The sequence below is a fragment of the Chanodichthys erythropterus genome, chromosome 16 (assembly GCF_024489055.1).
Source record: "Chanodichthys erythropterus isolate Z2021 chromosome 16, ASM2448905v1, whole genome shotgun sequence".
In the NCBI taxonomy this organism is placed as follows: Eukaryota; Metazoa; Chordata; class Actinopteri; order Cypriniformes; family Xenocyprididae; genus Chanodichthys; species Chanodichthys erythropterus.
The window spans coordinates 39,530,503-39,546,470 of NC_090236.1; the positions used below are offsets into that span (position 1 = coordinate 39,530,503).

Below are 15,968 nucleotides of genomic sequence, written 5' to 3' on the forward strand. Positions count from 1 at the left end.
CTGAAGAAACTGTCTCCATCCACATTCATCCATCATAAATATGTGCTCCGGGGACAATACATTTGTGAATGTTGAATTTTGATTTCGATTTTTTTATATACATATATTATTAGATTAATAATTATGATTTAGTTTGATTATTAGGATTTTTGGTCTGCTTTTAATACAATTCACCAAAAAACTATTACACTATTAATAGTAACCCTTGTAAAAGCAGATCAAAACAATATGCAAAAGTATGACTTTACAAAAGCACTTTACAAAAAATGAGATGAAATAAATAAAACAGCATTTAACATTTTTTTTTTTTTTTTCATTTTAATTTTCACAAGCTGTTTATACTTAGGCCCTATAGAACTTTTTTTAAACTTATTTTTTTTTAAAAAAATTTAAAATATTTTTTAACTATTATTTTGCATTTTAGACACATTTTAAGCACCAAGTGTATTATTATTTATTATTACTATTTTATATATTCATATCTGATTCTACCTTCACCACGTGATATAGTTCAGATGTTTGTGTGTGGAAATGATGCGTTTTGACTACGGAACTTTTAGAGACGTTTAAAATCGTGTAAAACAATTCCGCACCCTGTTGAGGCCCTGTTATAAAACACATACAAACAGTATTACTTTAATTTAACATTAATAGTTAGTATGTTACTACATTGAAACCGTTAACAATGTTTTTTTTTTAATATAATTGATAATAATGATGCTCTGCTCTGGTCTCATATACACCTAGGATGGCTTGAGGATGAGTAAAGCTTGGGCTTGGAAAAGCAACTTACTTAAATGCTTTTTAAACTTATTTTTCTGAAACTAAATTTTCGGACTTTTCTGACCAAATTCGACTTAATGTGCTATATCTTTTCTAACTGATCAGACTTACAGTTTTACAGTGTATTTGAAATATCACTGAGTGCCCCTTTAAGCTTTTAAAACTATTTCAAACTTTCTGGTTAGACTTCTTCAAGTCAACTTAAAGTTTGTCTACAAACTTTTTATCTAGTTTTCATTTGAAAGTGAACTAATCCTTTAACCGGTTTGTATGTTTGTCAGTAAAAAGAGCATTAAACTTTAAAGCATTTTAAACTTTGTGGCTGTAAAATAGTTTCATATGCTGAAATCTGACAAATCTTTGCTGTGAATCAAGACAGAAGTGAGAACAGAGTAAAAAACAGTGTAACAAATTTTCAAGAATGGCTGGTTGTAATTAAGCTCACAACGATGAAGAATACAATAACACTGTCTTTAATCACATATCTAACACATAGAAGAGATAAAACACAACCACTTCAACATAAACGACACAGAAAATGAACAGACAGAACTAAGAGTTTAAATACAGACAGGGCTGGACTGGTAATCTGGGTCGACGCACTTTGGGGCCAATAAAAGGTTATTTATTTAGCCTATTTTATTTTATTTACAGCGGCCCATTGGTTTGTCCTCTGAACTGAAAGGACAAAGTGAGAGAGACCTCCCTCTCCCGTGCTGTTTTTTGTTTTTAATTGGAGCGCACAGGAAACTGCAAAAGGTAAATACCCGCTCACCGCTGCCGCTGCCGAACATGCACTGAGGTTCTGCCGCCCAATGAAGTAATAAACAGTGCAAGTCGCTTGATGCCTTGATACTTTCAGATTTGTCTCAGAATTTTGTTTAAAACAGTCGCGTGATATGGGAACATACAGGTCCGGTGGTGAATCTAGCTGAAAACAGCCGCAACCATGTAAAGACATGACGAGGTAAATTGGAAAATGCCAATACACACAACTACAAGCTTGTCAATCCAACACCACCACCTTTATAGTAATTTACCTTGCAGCTACTAACAGTGAAGAAATATGGTGTTTTGGCAGAAATGTGTTTATTAAAAATGCTGTTATTATTAGGCCTACTTATATTGCGGAATATAAATCACTTTCTTTCATAAAGGCTGTTTTCGTATTTTTTACGTTTACAGTATTTTATTACACAATCTATAGTTTATTATTTATTTTAGAAACCATATACCCATGGTAATAAGAAGCATGGTTTTACCTGTGCTCTGTCTACCATCTTACAGTTAAACCATAGTAAATTTCATCAGGGCAATTAAAGGATAATTTAACAAAACAGCTTTAAAGTCTGGATCCCATGAAATAAGGACAAAGCTTTAGTTTTTATTTCTTTATATATGTTTTATGACATTTTTCATAGTTCTTATGAATTTTAATTGAAGTAAAATTTTATTTCAATGAGAGCATCATGAAAGATAGATATCAGTGTCTTACATAAATTAGGTGTTAACTCTTTAAACATGTTACTGTTTTAAAGGAGTAGTTCAACCTAAAATGTCATAATTTACTCACCCTAATGTCATTACAAACATGAATATTTTTATGTCATTACAAACATGAATACACAGAAAGAAACATACTTTCTTTCTGTGTAACATAAAAAATAAAATAATTGGAGTCAAGGGTAGCTTAACCAAAATGGTTTGGTTGACCACATTCTTCAGAATATCTTATTTTGTGTTTTACAGAAGAGAGAAAGTCATACAGGTTTGGAACGACATGAGAGTGAGTAAATTATGACAGGATTTAATAGCATTAAATTTACTTAACGGCATAAAAAAATCAGTGCTGTACTGCCAAAGTGAATGTCTATGTGACAAAAGTGCAATATTAAATTTGTTAATAATTTTAATTATTTGTCAATAATATCCATCATTATTTGTCGTTGTCCTTGTTTTATTTATTCATTTATTTACTCCCATTTATGGCCCTAACCCCAGCAAAAACATTCACAGGGGAACTTGTCCAGGGCCGAATTTTGTTCCCAGTCCAGCCCTGATTACAGAGTAATCAAGGTAAAACAGAACAGCTTCAGGAACTAATTAACAACCAAGAACACTAACTAGGGAACACACACAGACAGCACCATAATAATAAAACACAACAAAACTGTTACACAAATAGATTATTCTGAAATGTTACATTTATACTTTTCACTAAATCTTTTATTAAACAAAATGTGTATTTAGAGATTGTAAATTACGCTATAAAATGATTTAATAATCGATTCAAGAATAATATTTTCTTGCATTAAAAATGTAAAAATAGACCATTTAAATGTAGATTTTTGATTGTTTCTATATTGATCCTATATATTAATCTACAGTGATAAATTCACTTATTCAAGTTTTTGCTGGTTTATTAGTGACTGTATGACATTTATTCATAATTCATTTAACTCACACATGAACTGTCTCTTTCTGTCTTCAGTCTGAGTATTTGCAGTATTACAGAGGAACAGTGTGTCATCCTGACTTCAGCTCTGAAATCAAACCCGTCTCACCTGAGAGAGCTGGACCTGAGCGGGAATAAACTAGGAGTGAAAAACCTCAGTGATCTACTGATGAACCCACAATTCAAGCTGGAGAAACTGGAGTTAGTATCATTATACTGTACAGCAGTTACAGTGTGATTGAAGTTTATTTATTTCAAGACAGCAGAGCTTACGTTTCATTCTTTTTAGCAGTGCACTTTTTGGGTTTTCCCTATTGGTCATATTTATATATAAAAAAAATCTAGTTAAATAGATATGCAGAAATCTGCCTTTTCAACAGAGAATAAAGAATAGAAACATCAAATAAATAGTTAACCCTCTGGAGTCTGAGGCTGATTTGGGGCCTGGAGAAGTTTTGACATGCCCTGACATTTGTGCTTTTTTCAGTTGTTCATAAACATATTAATGACACAAGTGTCATTACACTGTATTCAGCACAAACTAGGCTACCATAATATGTGAGGAACATGTATGTACATGTTTGTGTTTTTGAAGGAATAACGTTTATGCGTGGTTATTGAAAAAACAAAAAAACTTAAGTCACTGAAATAAGGCCAATAAAAGTATATTAAATCTGTGTTTACAATACTTTAGGGTATTGGAGGTTGTAGAGTAGAGTTTTTGCTTCAAAATTATGTAAAAATTATGCTGACTTAATTTATAATAATATATTGATTTAGTTTTTGTAAGACACTTTTTGCCGAGAAACACAGTATGCATGGAGGCGTGAATCACCATGAATAATGGGTCATTCTCACCTGAGAAGACAAAAGAATCGCATAGTAATGACCTGAAATTACTTGCATATTAATGAGGCATTTCAGTCAAGTAGGCTGTGAAAAAAAACATTCTGTGATGTCTCAAGCTCATCATGGTATATGAAACATACAGAAAAATATTACAATATAAAATAATGGTTTTATATTATACTTTAAAATATAATGCATTTCTGTGATGCAAAGAGTCTGAATATAGGCTTTTAGTTTAAAAGGATGCACATTTGGAGAAATATTGGATTCTCATATGTTTATGTCAATTTTCTATACAGAGAAGTTATATTTATTTAATATTTATTGTTATCTCTATGAGCGCTGGTGTTTTCAATTCATACTGCAGCCGGAGGGCGCTCTCTGCATTTTTAGTCCACAAATTCATCTAAAAAAGAAGAGGCTATTCCATGAATGGTGTTTTCCAATTCATACTGCAGCCGGAGGACACTAAAGACACAAAAACTCATCTAAAATTCATATATAGAAGAAAAGAAAACAGGAACTAACTGCATGTCTTCCAGAGGTCGCTAACCATGGCTTTTAGATAAACACTTTTCAAGACAATAAATACATTATTGAGACGATGTATGCATGTGTTGCCTCTGAATTTGCCTGTGAATAGCGCTGGCTCCGTGGGCGTGGCCGCATTAGTGGGTACTGAGCTGAATCACGGACTTCTGACATGGCTTTCTTTTCATACAGATTACATAAACACAGAATGTTTGTTTTCGATTTGACTTACACGATTTAAAACCTGACATTTCAACGTTTCTTTAGACTTAAGTGTAATTTTTTTGTCAGTAGTATTCACTAAGTTACAGTTCATTTTCTGAGAACTATCAGATTGGACTTCGTTCAGAAGGAGACGAGAGATCACGCATCATGTTCGTTTTCTTTATTTTACAAAAAGCACAACATTTTGTTTTTACTCTGAGTGTATACAAATAAAAGGAGATATTCTATAGTTGCAATTGATGTATTACTTATGTCTCTATGACAAAAAATGACAGAGTATTTTAAGTCTGTTTTGCTGTAATGTGAAAAAAAACCTTCAAACCGTGCCGGCGCGTTTTCAGACCTCAGGAAGTTAAAAATGAAAAAGAAGAAACAGTACCTTCAGCACACAGAACTAGAGTAACTGGGTTTCAAAACAGACTATTGGAAACTAAGTGCGGCTGAAGCTCTTCAATAAGATGATCATCATAGATGTGATCTATTGTTATTTCTCTGTCTTCAGTCTGAGTGAATGCTGGATTACAGAGAAACAGTGTGTCATCCTGACTTCAGCTCTGAAATCAAACCCCTCACACCTGAGAGAGCTGGACCTCAGTGAGAATAAAATAGAAAACACAGGAGTGAAGCACCTATGTGACATACTGAAGGATTCACACTGTAAACTGGAGATATTGAGGTCAGTAACGTTTTTCACATACAAAAATCAAAATGCTTAAAATCACTTTAATAGTTTAAACTAAAACACTTTATACTCAATATCTCACAGTGAGTCTGAGTTGACGTCTGGACTTGAATTAGCTCATTTTCTAATTTTTCTCATGTTGTGAATCATTCAGATCCATAACTTTCACAGCTGTACAGTTTTAGATAATTGAAATCTTGAAAGTGGTGGATGTCTAACACATTAAAGTTAACTCAAAAAAATTAACAAACAAAAGACACAGAGAATGCCTCAGGTTACGTATGTAACCATGGTTCCCTGAGAATGGGGAACGAGACACTGCATTTACCGCATATGGGGATCGTCACTTGTGAACCGGTGTCTGAAAGCAATGTATCAAATCTCGCCAATCCTGTTGGCCGGCGACAGCCCATGACATCATCAAAACACGGTCTGGAAGTATAAAGGAGCTGCCAGTGAAGCAGTCAGTATCTTTTCGTCTTTTGGGACTGTTTTGTCTGATCGCGATTACTATCGAATCCAGTAAGAATGTTTTATTATGTCTAACAAACGTTTCAGAATGGGTGTTCACCCATGTCCCAGGTGTTTGACACCCGGTGACGCACACAATCTGTGTGTTTTTCTGTCTGGGAAAAGAGCACACGCGGTCAGTGCTTGAGCGTGCTGTCTCTGTGAATTCTGAGCGTCTGCCTATTTAGATGCTCCGTTCTCATTTGGCCCTCTTCTCGAGGGAAGAGGTGTCGTATCTGTGCCTGTTATGTGGGCACACTACAGTCTTATCTGCTGGTTTTTCTCAGTTTCATTCTGAAAGAGTTACATGTTTGTGGGTTCTTGCTTTCAGAAAGCTAGCTATTAGAGGCGTGTGGCCTTAACGGGCCGCCCTTGAAGCTTTCCCACCCCCACTTCTGGATGTTGAAACTTAAGCAGATTAAACATGTAGCTTCACATGCCTTTAGCAAGGCTGCTGTGATATTTTTACTTCTATACTGTGTATAACTGTTGTCATGTTGTAGGCCCTTTCTTGGGCCTCTATGATTTTGTGCCTACAGTACGGTCTATCTGTTAGGTTGAGCTCTGTACTCCCCTTGTTAGGGTCGTCCTGCATAGTGCTTAGCTCCCTAAGCTGGTCAGTGGTTGAAGGCCTCTATGAGGCCTCCCATTTGTGATCCAGCCCCCAGGCTGATTAATGTGCTCCCCTTGTTGGGTTGTTTGAATGCACAGCCTCCTCAGTGTGAATAATCAGGAGCTGAGTAGATCCTAGGATTGAGCAGAGTTTACTCCTCACATTTGTAGGGTTAAGAGCACTGCTCTCCAGGATGTCTGTCTCTATGCTCTGGTCTGAGTTGCTTACTGCCCCTTTGCAATCACTCTTACTGGATATCTTCTCTGAAGAATGCATTGGTGAGGCTCTGTGTTCAGACAGGTTGCTGGCCAAGACTAGGTTGCTATCGTAACCATGGTTCCCCGAGAACAGGGAACGAGAGATTGCGTCCCTTGCCATGCATTGGGGCTGCCTGTTGAACAGTCCCTTCAGATGATAAGATACTGACTGCTTCACTGGCAGCTCCTTTATACTTCCAGGCCGCATTTTGATGACGTCATAGGCTGTCGCCAGCCAATAGGATTGGCGAGATTTGATACATTGCTTTCAGACACCGGTTCACGACTGACGTTCCCATATGCGGTAAATGCAGTGTCTCGTTCCCCATTCTCAGGGAACCATGGTTACATACGTAACCTGAGGCATTCTCTGTGTCTTTTGTTTGTCTCCATATTCAATTGTCAGGTTTTGCAAATAACTTTCAATACATTTGTGCAAAGAACAAATTTTCACTTTGAGGATTTATATTGTTCAGCTTTAACTGATTAATCATCTGAATGTTTTTGCTCCTGTTCTAGACTCTCTAACTGCAGTGTAACAGAAGAAGGATATAAAGCTCTGGCTTCAGCTCTGAGATCAAACCCATCACACCTGATAGAGCTGGATCTCACAGGAAATGATCCTGGACAATCAGGAGTGAAGGAGCTTAGTGATTTGCTACATGATCCAAACTGTCAACTGAAGACACTGAGGTTAGACGGGATGAAATAATTAACAAGATTAGTAATATACAGGCTAAATATTCATAACATATATATAATTTTAGTTATACATTAAGCTAGACAATTTGTTGCATCAAAATGATCAAGACCAGATAAGATGCTGCAGGTTCTGACATAATGATGATGATAACCGTCAACAGTTTAGTTGTGGTACAAGCTATAGGTCAAATAGACATTATGTTGTCTGGCTATCACCAGACCAAGCTCAATTTAAAATTGAACATTGGTCTGGAGAGTCTGCTATGTATTTTCTACTGCACAAGAGGCCTGATCAACGAGCATTATTCACGCAATTGGATAGACTTCAACCAGTCAGATCAACGATCCGGGTGACGTACTTTGCAGTGGGGCTAGCTGGTAAATTAGGCTTTTACAAAAGCCAGTTGGTAGTAAGGCAAACACATCCTTCTTTTTTATGAATTGTTCCACGGCAAGTCTGTTCCATTTTCAAAGAAAACTTGCCTTTGAAATCTTTAAAAACAGCATCGACAGTGGCATCAACTGGTTGCTGTGCTTCAGTGGCCGCCATGTTCAATGTAAACAAAAAGCTGCTTGCCGTCGCTTCGTCATCGTGTTATACCTGCCAATAGCGAGCAATGTGGACAAGCCAGTCTATGATTGGTTCCCACAAAAGTGTAACAGAAGCAGTAAAACTGAATGTACGGGTTTCCAGACTGAGTTTCTGGGCGAAATCAAATCGGCGGCAGATCAGGCTAGGTTTACCCAGTCTAGACATTATGGGTCAGTATATGTGCTATTCTGGAGTATGGTATACCTTGACAATTAGCATGTGCAATTTTGTTTTTGTGCACACCTCTCATTAAAATTTCTAGATAACCTTTCAGTTGAATTGTTTTCTGAACACTATTTTTTCATCAAGCCCAACAAACATGCAGTTTCACAAGCCAGTTTTCTCTGATGTTTCTCACTCCTCCTGATTACAAGCCAGAAAGATCTTGAGGCCTTAATTTCACTCTCTGTATTCATACAGAAAATCATGATCTAGTGAGCTTCTGCCCTTCTGCTCTGTCTGACTTTCTGTGCTTATGAGTTTGTTTTAGGACTGAGTGTCGCTCTAGTTTCTATTCAATAACTCTTATGCTATGTTTTCAAGTATGTATATATAATTATTTGTGTATTTAAATGTTCAAAGAAAAGTGTTACATCTAAATAACTAGAGCTTGTCTTTAAGACAATAATTAAGTTTTTTATTTTATCAGTCATGTTTGTAGTGCAACAGACATTTAGTTGAAAACTGAATTGACTCTTCTGCAGGTTTTTGAGTGCTGCTGCAGATGAAGCCTGTCAGTATGTGGAGAGTGTTGTGGGTAAAAACCCATTACTCCAGAGAGAGCTGAATCTGAGTGAACATGAACTAGGAGACACAGGAGTGAATCAGATCGCTGCTCTACTGCAGGATAAATACTGTCAACTCAACAAACTGATGTGAGTATTGTTCATTTATTTAAAATATTACATTACTTTTAATTGTAACATTGTAGCTGATAATATTTCCTCACATATTTGAGTCATAGCAGATTTTTTCCCAACAATATAAAGTAATACAATTAAACAGGAAATTAAAAACACACAATTTAAATGTCACTACGAAGCTTTAAATATTTAATAATTTAATTATTTTAGTTACTGTAGAGGGAGGACAATGGTTTTCTTCCAGAGCTTAGAAAACTCTAAGTGAAATAAGTGATAGATTGAAAAATCAGCTGTTCTATAAACAGAAGTCTTTCCTAACTTTCACAGGTTATTTCTGTGTAAATTAAATATAAGTGTGTATATATTGATTGCTCATTGTGAACATGACTGCTGAATGTGATCATGTTTACTGATTGCTGGTGTGTAACAGTTTTTTTGTGACATCAGAACTGTTCATAACCGCTTTCAGTTTAAGGTTTGTATTTCACAAAATGCAAAATGTCTAATTTTGGTGCAGCATATACTGTAACTTTTGAACAAGTGCATTTTAAAAATCTTTGATCAGTATCTGCCTATAATAAGATCCACCATTGACTGAACACAAGTGCAGCTTTATTCTAGTGATGTTACTCCTGATTCCGAGGCTTCGAAGCTTGTGTTAGGTTTTGCAGGAGTGAGGACCCAGGCGCAGAATGAGCAGTAAAGGGATTTTATTAACAATATTAAAGACAGGGCACAACAGGGAGATTAAGGTGTGAAACAGTCAAACAGCAGGGCAGGGCAGACAACACGATGACAGACAGGGAGGATGACTATGGAAAAATCAGTCTAAGGTGTCAACAGACTTGAGGACAGCTTGGGAAGCAGCACCAGGCGGGATGAAGGTTGAAGTTCTAGTCTTGGCTGCCAGGCAGTCAAAAACAGTGGCCAGACAAACTCAGGACAAAGGGCAGAGGAGGGCAGGAACGAACACAAGACTCAAAACAATAGACAAGACACAAAACAAAAAGGCAAGGCACAAGAGAGTTAATATTATAAAACATGAGGCAACAAATTCTGAAGCAGAGAACTAAGATTAGAGAAACAAAAGAAAATAAAAATTATAGAAGTAAATGACTGAAACTAGCAAACACAAAATAAAGCAAGAGCACCCTTGCAGGAAACCAAAATAAATAAAAGGATGAGTTGACCAAATAAAAAATAAGAAAAAAAGAAACTAAAATGAAGCCTTGGAGAACTAGAACAAAAAAAAAAACAAAAAAAAAACTAGATTTTATCAAGGAGGAAAATAATCCGACAATGAAAGCTAAATCTATCACTGACTGACAAGATCTAAGAGCACTATACACAGGAGACAGAGCAAAGCTCCGTATCGGGCTTGTATTGTTTAGTGAAATGATGTCACAGGTGAAGTTCGAATCCTTGTTTGAGTGAAGTGCTTCAAGAAGGGGTTCACTTTTGGCGGAACAATGCGTTTTTCCCCCTCGTGTTACACAAGCACTTCCACTTCTCTCTGTCCAGTCCATCTTATTCACTTTCACTTTTTTTTATCTGGTTTAAAGAATTGCTTTTTACAAGAAAAAGCAATTCTTTAAACCAGATAAAAAAAAAAAGTGAAAGTTCAACATGTGCATTGCCCAGTTACAAGATTATGAAACATTATGAAAACACTAAACAAACTTCACAGAACTATTTATTTATTTATTTGTGTATGTTAATGGATCATGAACCATGTAACACACATTTTGGCAGTGTCAAACTCAAAGAAAAAAGTTTTCCTGCACCACATTTCCATTGATCAGCATGTGTCTCTGCATACATTTAGAAGCCTTGAGAAATGAACCACTTTGACACGTCTGGCTGGAAAGCTTCAAAGCTTCATCTTGCAACCACGCCTAACACGAACACAATTAAAATAACAAAGAAAGACTTTACTAAGGAACATGAACATAAAACTCACCAACAACAGCAGTTACAGGAAACAAAGCCAGAGAAAAGCCAATGGTAACATGAGGGCTATATATACACACAGACACTAATGAACAAACAAGAAACACCTGAACACAATGAATTAATGAAAATGTGACATTTAAAACAAGGAATCAATCAGAACATGACACATGAACAGAGGAAGCACATGACAAGATCACATGAGGAGCAAGACTGAGAGAATTCTACAAAATAAAAGACATGAAAACGAACTAAACTAAACCCTGAACAGATGTGACACTGTCTCACGGTGCAGCACTCAAGCAGATGAACCTTTTCCAAAACTTGTTTGATTGTCTTCTGCTTCAGGAAATACATTTATTCATTAATCTGTTAATGTTCGTTTATACAATTATTCATTGTTCATGTTCATTCACAGTGAATAAACTAATGTTAACAGAAAACTTTTATAATTAAACCTGTATTAGTAAATGTTGAAACTTACATTAAGGTTATTAAATGCTGTACTAGTATTGTCCATCATTGGTTCATGTTAACTAATGTAGTTAATGTTACAAATGAAAGATTATTGTAAAGAGTTAGTCGACAATGTGTCTGAAAACAACCGACATAAACACATTTGTCCCAGTGATCAAACCAAGGGTGACATTGACATGAAACAACCTTAAAAATGATATGAAATGAATGTGTAAACTAACATAAATAGATTGATGATTTCAAGCTTTGTATTGTTACAATGTCATAGTATATTTAAATGAACAATGTGTCGTCTTTATCCATGTTACCTGCACCTTAATATCCCTGTTTATTTGTCAGCAAAAGTCTGCTGGATGAAGCTAAACATGTTAGTTGATCATCATAGATCTGATTCATTGTCTTTTCTCTTTCTGTCTTCAGTCTGAGTGAATGCAGTATTACAGAGAAACAGTGTGTCATCCTGACTTCAGCTCTGAAATCAAACCCGTCACACCTGAGAGAGCTGAACCTGAGCTGGAATAAACTAGGAGACTCTGGAGTGAAAAACCTCAGTGATCTACTGATGAACCCACAATTCAAGCTGGAGAAACTATCATTATCATCACCACCAGTTTTCATGCAGTTAGTATCATTATACTGTGTTTACCGTTTAATTTATTTTAAGTCAACAGGGCACAATTCATATCATTAGTAGCGCTGCATCTCCATCTGATGAAAGATTCAGAAATGGTTTTAGTTAAAGGATTATTTCACTTTCAAATTAAAATTAGCCCAAGCTTTACTCACCCTCAAGCCATCAATATAGGTGTATATGACTTTCTTCTTTCTGATGAACATAATCAAAGAAATATTAATAAGCTTTATAATGGCAGTGAACGGGATCAATGATTATGAGCTGAAGAAACTGTCTCCATCCACATCCGGGGACAATACATTTGTGAATGTTGAATTTTGGATTTTTTATATACATATATTATTAGATTAATAATTATGATTTAGTTTTATTAGGATTTTTGTTCTGCTTTTAATACAATTCACCAAAAAACTATTACACTGTTAATAGTAACCCTTGTAAAAGCAGATTAAAACAACATGCCTGTTATGTTATAACAAAAGTATGACTTCAGAAAAGCACTTTACAAAAAATGAAATGAAATAAATAAAACAGCATTTAACACATTTTTTTTTCACAAGCTGTTTATACTTAGGCCCTATACAACTTTTTTTTTTTAATTTTTTAATATTTTTAACTATCATTTTGCATTTTAGACACATTTTAAGCACCAAGTGTTTTATTATTTACTTTATTATTACTATTTAATATATTCATATCTGATTCTACCTTCACCACGTGATATAGTTCAGATGTTTGTGTGTGGAAATGATGCGTTGTGACTGCGGAACTTTTAGAGACGTTTAAAATTGTGCAAAACAATCCTGCACCCTGTTATAAAACACATACAAACAGTATAACTTTAATTTAACATGAATTGTTAGTATGCTACTACATTGAAACTAACACAAATCTAACATGTAGAAGAGATAAAACACAACTACTTCAACATAAACAACAGAACAATGAACAGACAGAACTAAGAGTTTAAATACACAGACAGAGTAATCAAGGTAAAACAGAACAGCTGCAGGAACTAATTAACAACAAGAACACTAACTAGGGAACACACACAGACAGCAACACCATGATAATAAAACACAACAAAACTGTTACACAAACAGATTATTCTGAAATATTACATTTATACTGGACTAATGGTACTTTTAACTAAATCATCTTTTAAGCAAAATGAGTATTTAGAGATTGTAAATTACAATCTAAATTTACTTAATAACTGATTAAAGTATAATATATTCTTCCATTAAAAATGTAAAAAATTTCATTTCAAAATTTTATTGTTTCTATATTGATTATATATATATTAATCTAAAGTGATAAATTCATTTATTTTTGGGAGTGAGGACGGATCCAGACTTGGATTGTAACTAGTATCCTCAAATGCTCCTGTCTTGGTTTGTTCGTTTATATCATTAAGTTTCCATGTTTTTTTTTGCTTGTTTATTAGTGACTGTATGACATTTATTCATGATTCATTTAACTCGCACATGAACTGAACATGGATTTGAGTCATTTTCTCTTTCTGTCTTCAGTCTGAGTATTTGCAGTATTACAGAGAAACAGTGCGTCATCCTGACTTCAGCTCTGAAATCAAACCCGTCACATCTGAGAGAGCTGAACCTGAGCAGGAATAATCTAGGAGACTCTGGAGTGAAAAACCTCAGTGATCTACTGATGAACCCACAATTCAAGCTGGAGAAACTGGAGTTAGTATCATTATACTGTACAGCAGTTACAGTGTGATTGAAGTTTATTTATTTCAAGACAGCAGAGCTTACGTTTCATTCTTTATAGCAGTGCACTTTTTGGGTTTTCTCTATTGGTCATATTTATAAAAAAAAAAAATTAAAAATCTAGTTAAATAGATATGCAGAAATCTGCCTTTTCAACAGAGAATAAAGAATAGAGACATCAAATAACTAGAGTAACTGGGTTTCAAAACAGACTATTGGAAACTAAATGCTGCTGAAGCTCTTCAATAAGATGATCATCATAGATGAACTATTAGAACTATTGTTATTTCTCTGTCTTCAGTCTGAGTAGATGCAGTATTACAGAGAAACAGTGTGTCATCCTGACTTCAGCTCTGAAATCAAACCCGTCACACCTGAGAGAACTGGACCTCAGTGAGAATAAACAAGAAAACACAGGATTGAAGCACTTATGTGATGTACTGAAGGATTCGCACTGTAAACTGGAGAGATTGAGGTCAGTAACATTCTTCACATACAAGAATCAAAATGCTTAAAATCAGTGTGTCTAAGTTGAAGTCTGGACTTGAATTAGGTCATTCCCAAACTTTAATTGTCTAATTTTTCTCATTGTGAATCATTCAGATCAAAGATGTTCACAGCTGTACAGTTTTAGATAATTGAAATCTTGAAAGTGATGTTGATGTCTAACATATTAAAGTTGTCTGTGTCTTTTTGTTTTCCTCCATATTCAGTTGTCAGTTTCTGCAACTAACTTTCAGTACATTGATACAAAGAACACATTTTCACTTTGAGGATTTCTGTTGTTCAGGTTTAACTGATTAATCATCTGAATGTTTTCATTCCTGTTCTAGACTCTCTAACTGCAGTGTAACAGAAGAAGGTTATAAAGCTCTGGCTTCAGCTCTGAGATCAAACCCTTCACACCTGATAGAGCTGGATCTTACAGGAAATGTTCCTGAACAATCAGGAGTGAAGGAGCTCAGTGATTTACTAGAGGATCCAAACTGTCAACTGAAGACACTGAGGTGAGATGGGATGAAATAATTAACAAAATTAGTTATATAATTATATAATTAGTTATATAATATGCAGGCTAAATATTCATAATAAATATATTAGTTTAGTTATACATTAAGTTAGACAATTTGTTGCATCAAAATGATCAAGATCAGATCAGATGCTGCAGGTTCTGACATGGTGATGATAACCGTCAACACAGTTTTGTTGTGGTACAAGCTACAGGTCAAATAGACATTATGTGTCAGTATATGTGCTATTCTGGAGTATGGTATACCTTAACATTTAATATGCACAATTTTGTTTTTGTGCACACTTCTTATTAAAATTTCTAGATAACCTTTCAGTTGAATTGTTTTCTGAACACAATTATTTTTTCATCAAGCCCAGATTCACTCTATCTCTACAGCAGGACTATGAGTCTCCAGATGTTCACAAACATGCAGTTTCACAAGCCAGTTTTCTCTGCTGATGTTTCTCACACCTCCTGCTTAAAAGTCAGAAAGATCTTGAGGCCTTAATTTCACACTCTGTATTCATACTGAAAATCATGATCTAGTGAGCTTTTGCCCTTCTGCTCTGTGGGATGTTTCTGTTCTTATGAGTTTGCTTTAGGCCTAAGTGTTGCTCGAGTTTCTTTTAAATAACCCTATTAGACTTTAAAGGAATAGTTCACCCAAAAATGAATATTTGATGATTTTAACTGCAACCGCTGCCGTCTGTCAGTCTTATAATGCGAGTGAATGGGAACTCGAACAATAAGCGTCTAAAACACTTCCATAGACAAATCCAAATTAAACCATGCGGCTCATGACGACATTGATGTCCTAAGACACGAAACGATCGGTTTGTGCGATAAACCGAGCAGTATTTATATCATTTTTTATCTCTAAAACACCACTATGTCCAACTGTGTTCAGCATTCGTTTAGTGAGGTCTGATTGCGGTCTGACAATGGCATTGATGTCTAGCACTCACTGAAGTATAAGCGCGAGGCATCACTGCCGTTGTCAGAGCGTGATCAGACCTCACTAACTGAGTGCTGAACGCAGTTGAACATAGTGGTGTATTAGAGGTAAAAAATGATATAAATACTGTTCAGTTTCTCGCTCA

General features: G+C 35.3%; 1 protein-coding gene across 7 annotated transcripts in view; it reads left to right on the forward strand.

The window, feature by feature from the left end:
- LOC137003669 (uncharacterized) overlaps positions 1-15,968 on the forward strand; it is a 106,730-nt gene that overhangs the window by 74,201 nt on the left and 16,561 nt on the right. For all 7 annotated transcript variants that reach the window (XM_067363891.1, XM_067363892.1, XM_067363894.1 and 4 more), the window contains 8 exons: positions 3,275-3,439; positions 5,346-5,519; positions 7,425-7,598; positions 8,904-9,074; positions 11,910-12,110; positions 13,656-13,829; positions 14,158-14,331; positions 14,690-14,863. In XM_067363891.1, coding sequence (XP_067219992.1) covers positions 3,275-3,439; positions 5,346-5,519; positions 7,425-7,598; positions 8,904-9,074; positions 11,910-12,110; positions 13,656-13,829; positions 14,158-14,331; positions 14,690-14,863 — 1,407 coding nt within the window. The remainder of the gene's footprint in view (positions 1-3,274; positions 3,440-5,345; positions 5,520-7,424; positions 7,599-8,903; positions 9,075-11,909; positions 12,111-13,655; positions 13,830-14,157; positions 14,332-14,689; positions 14,864-15,968) is intronic.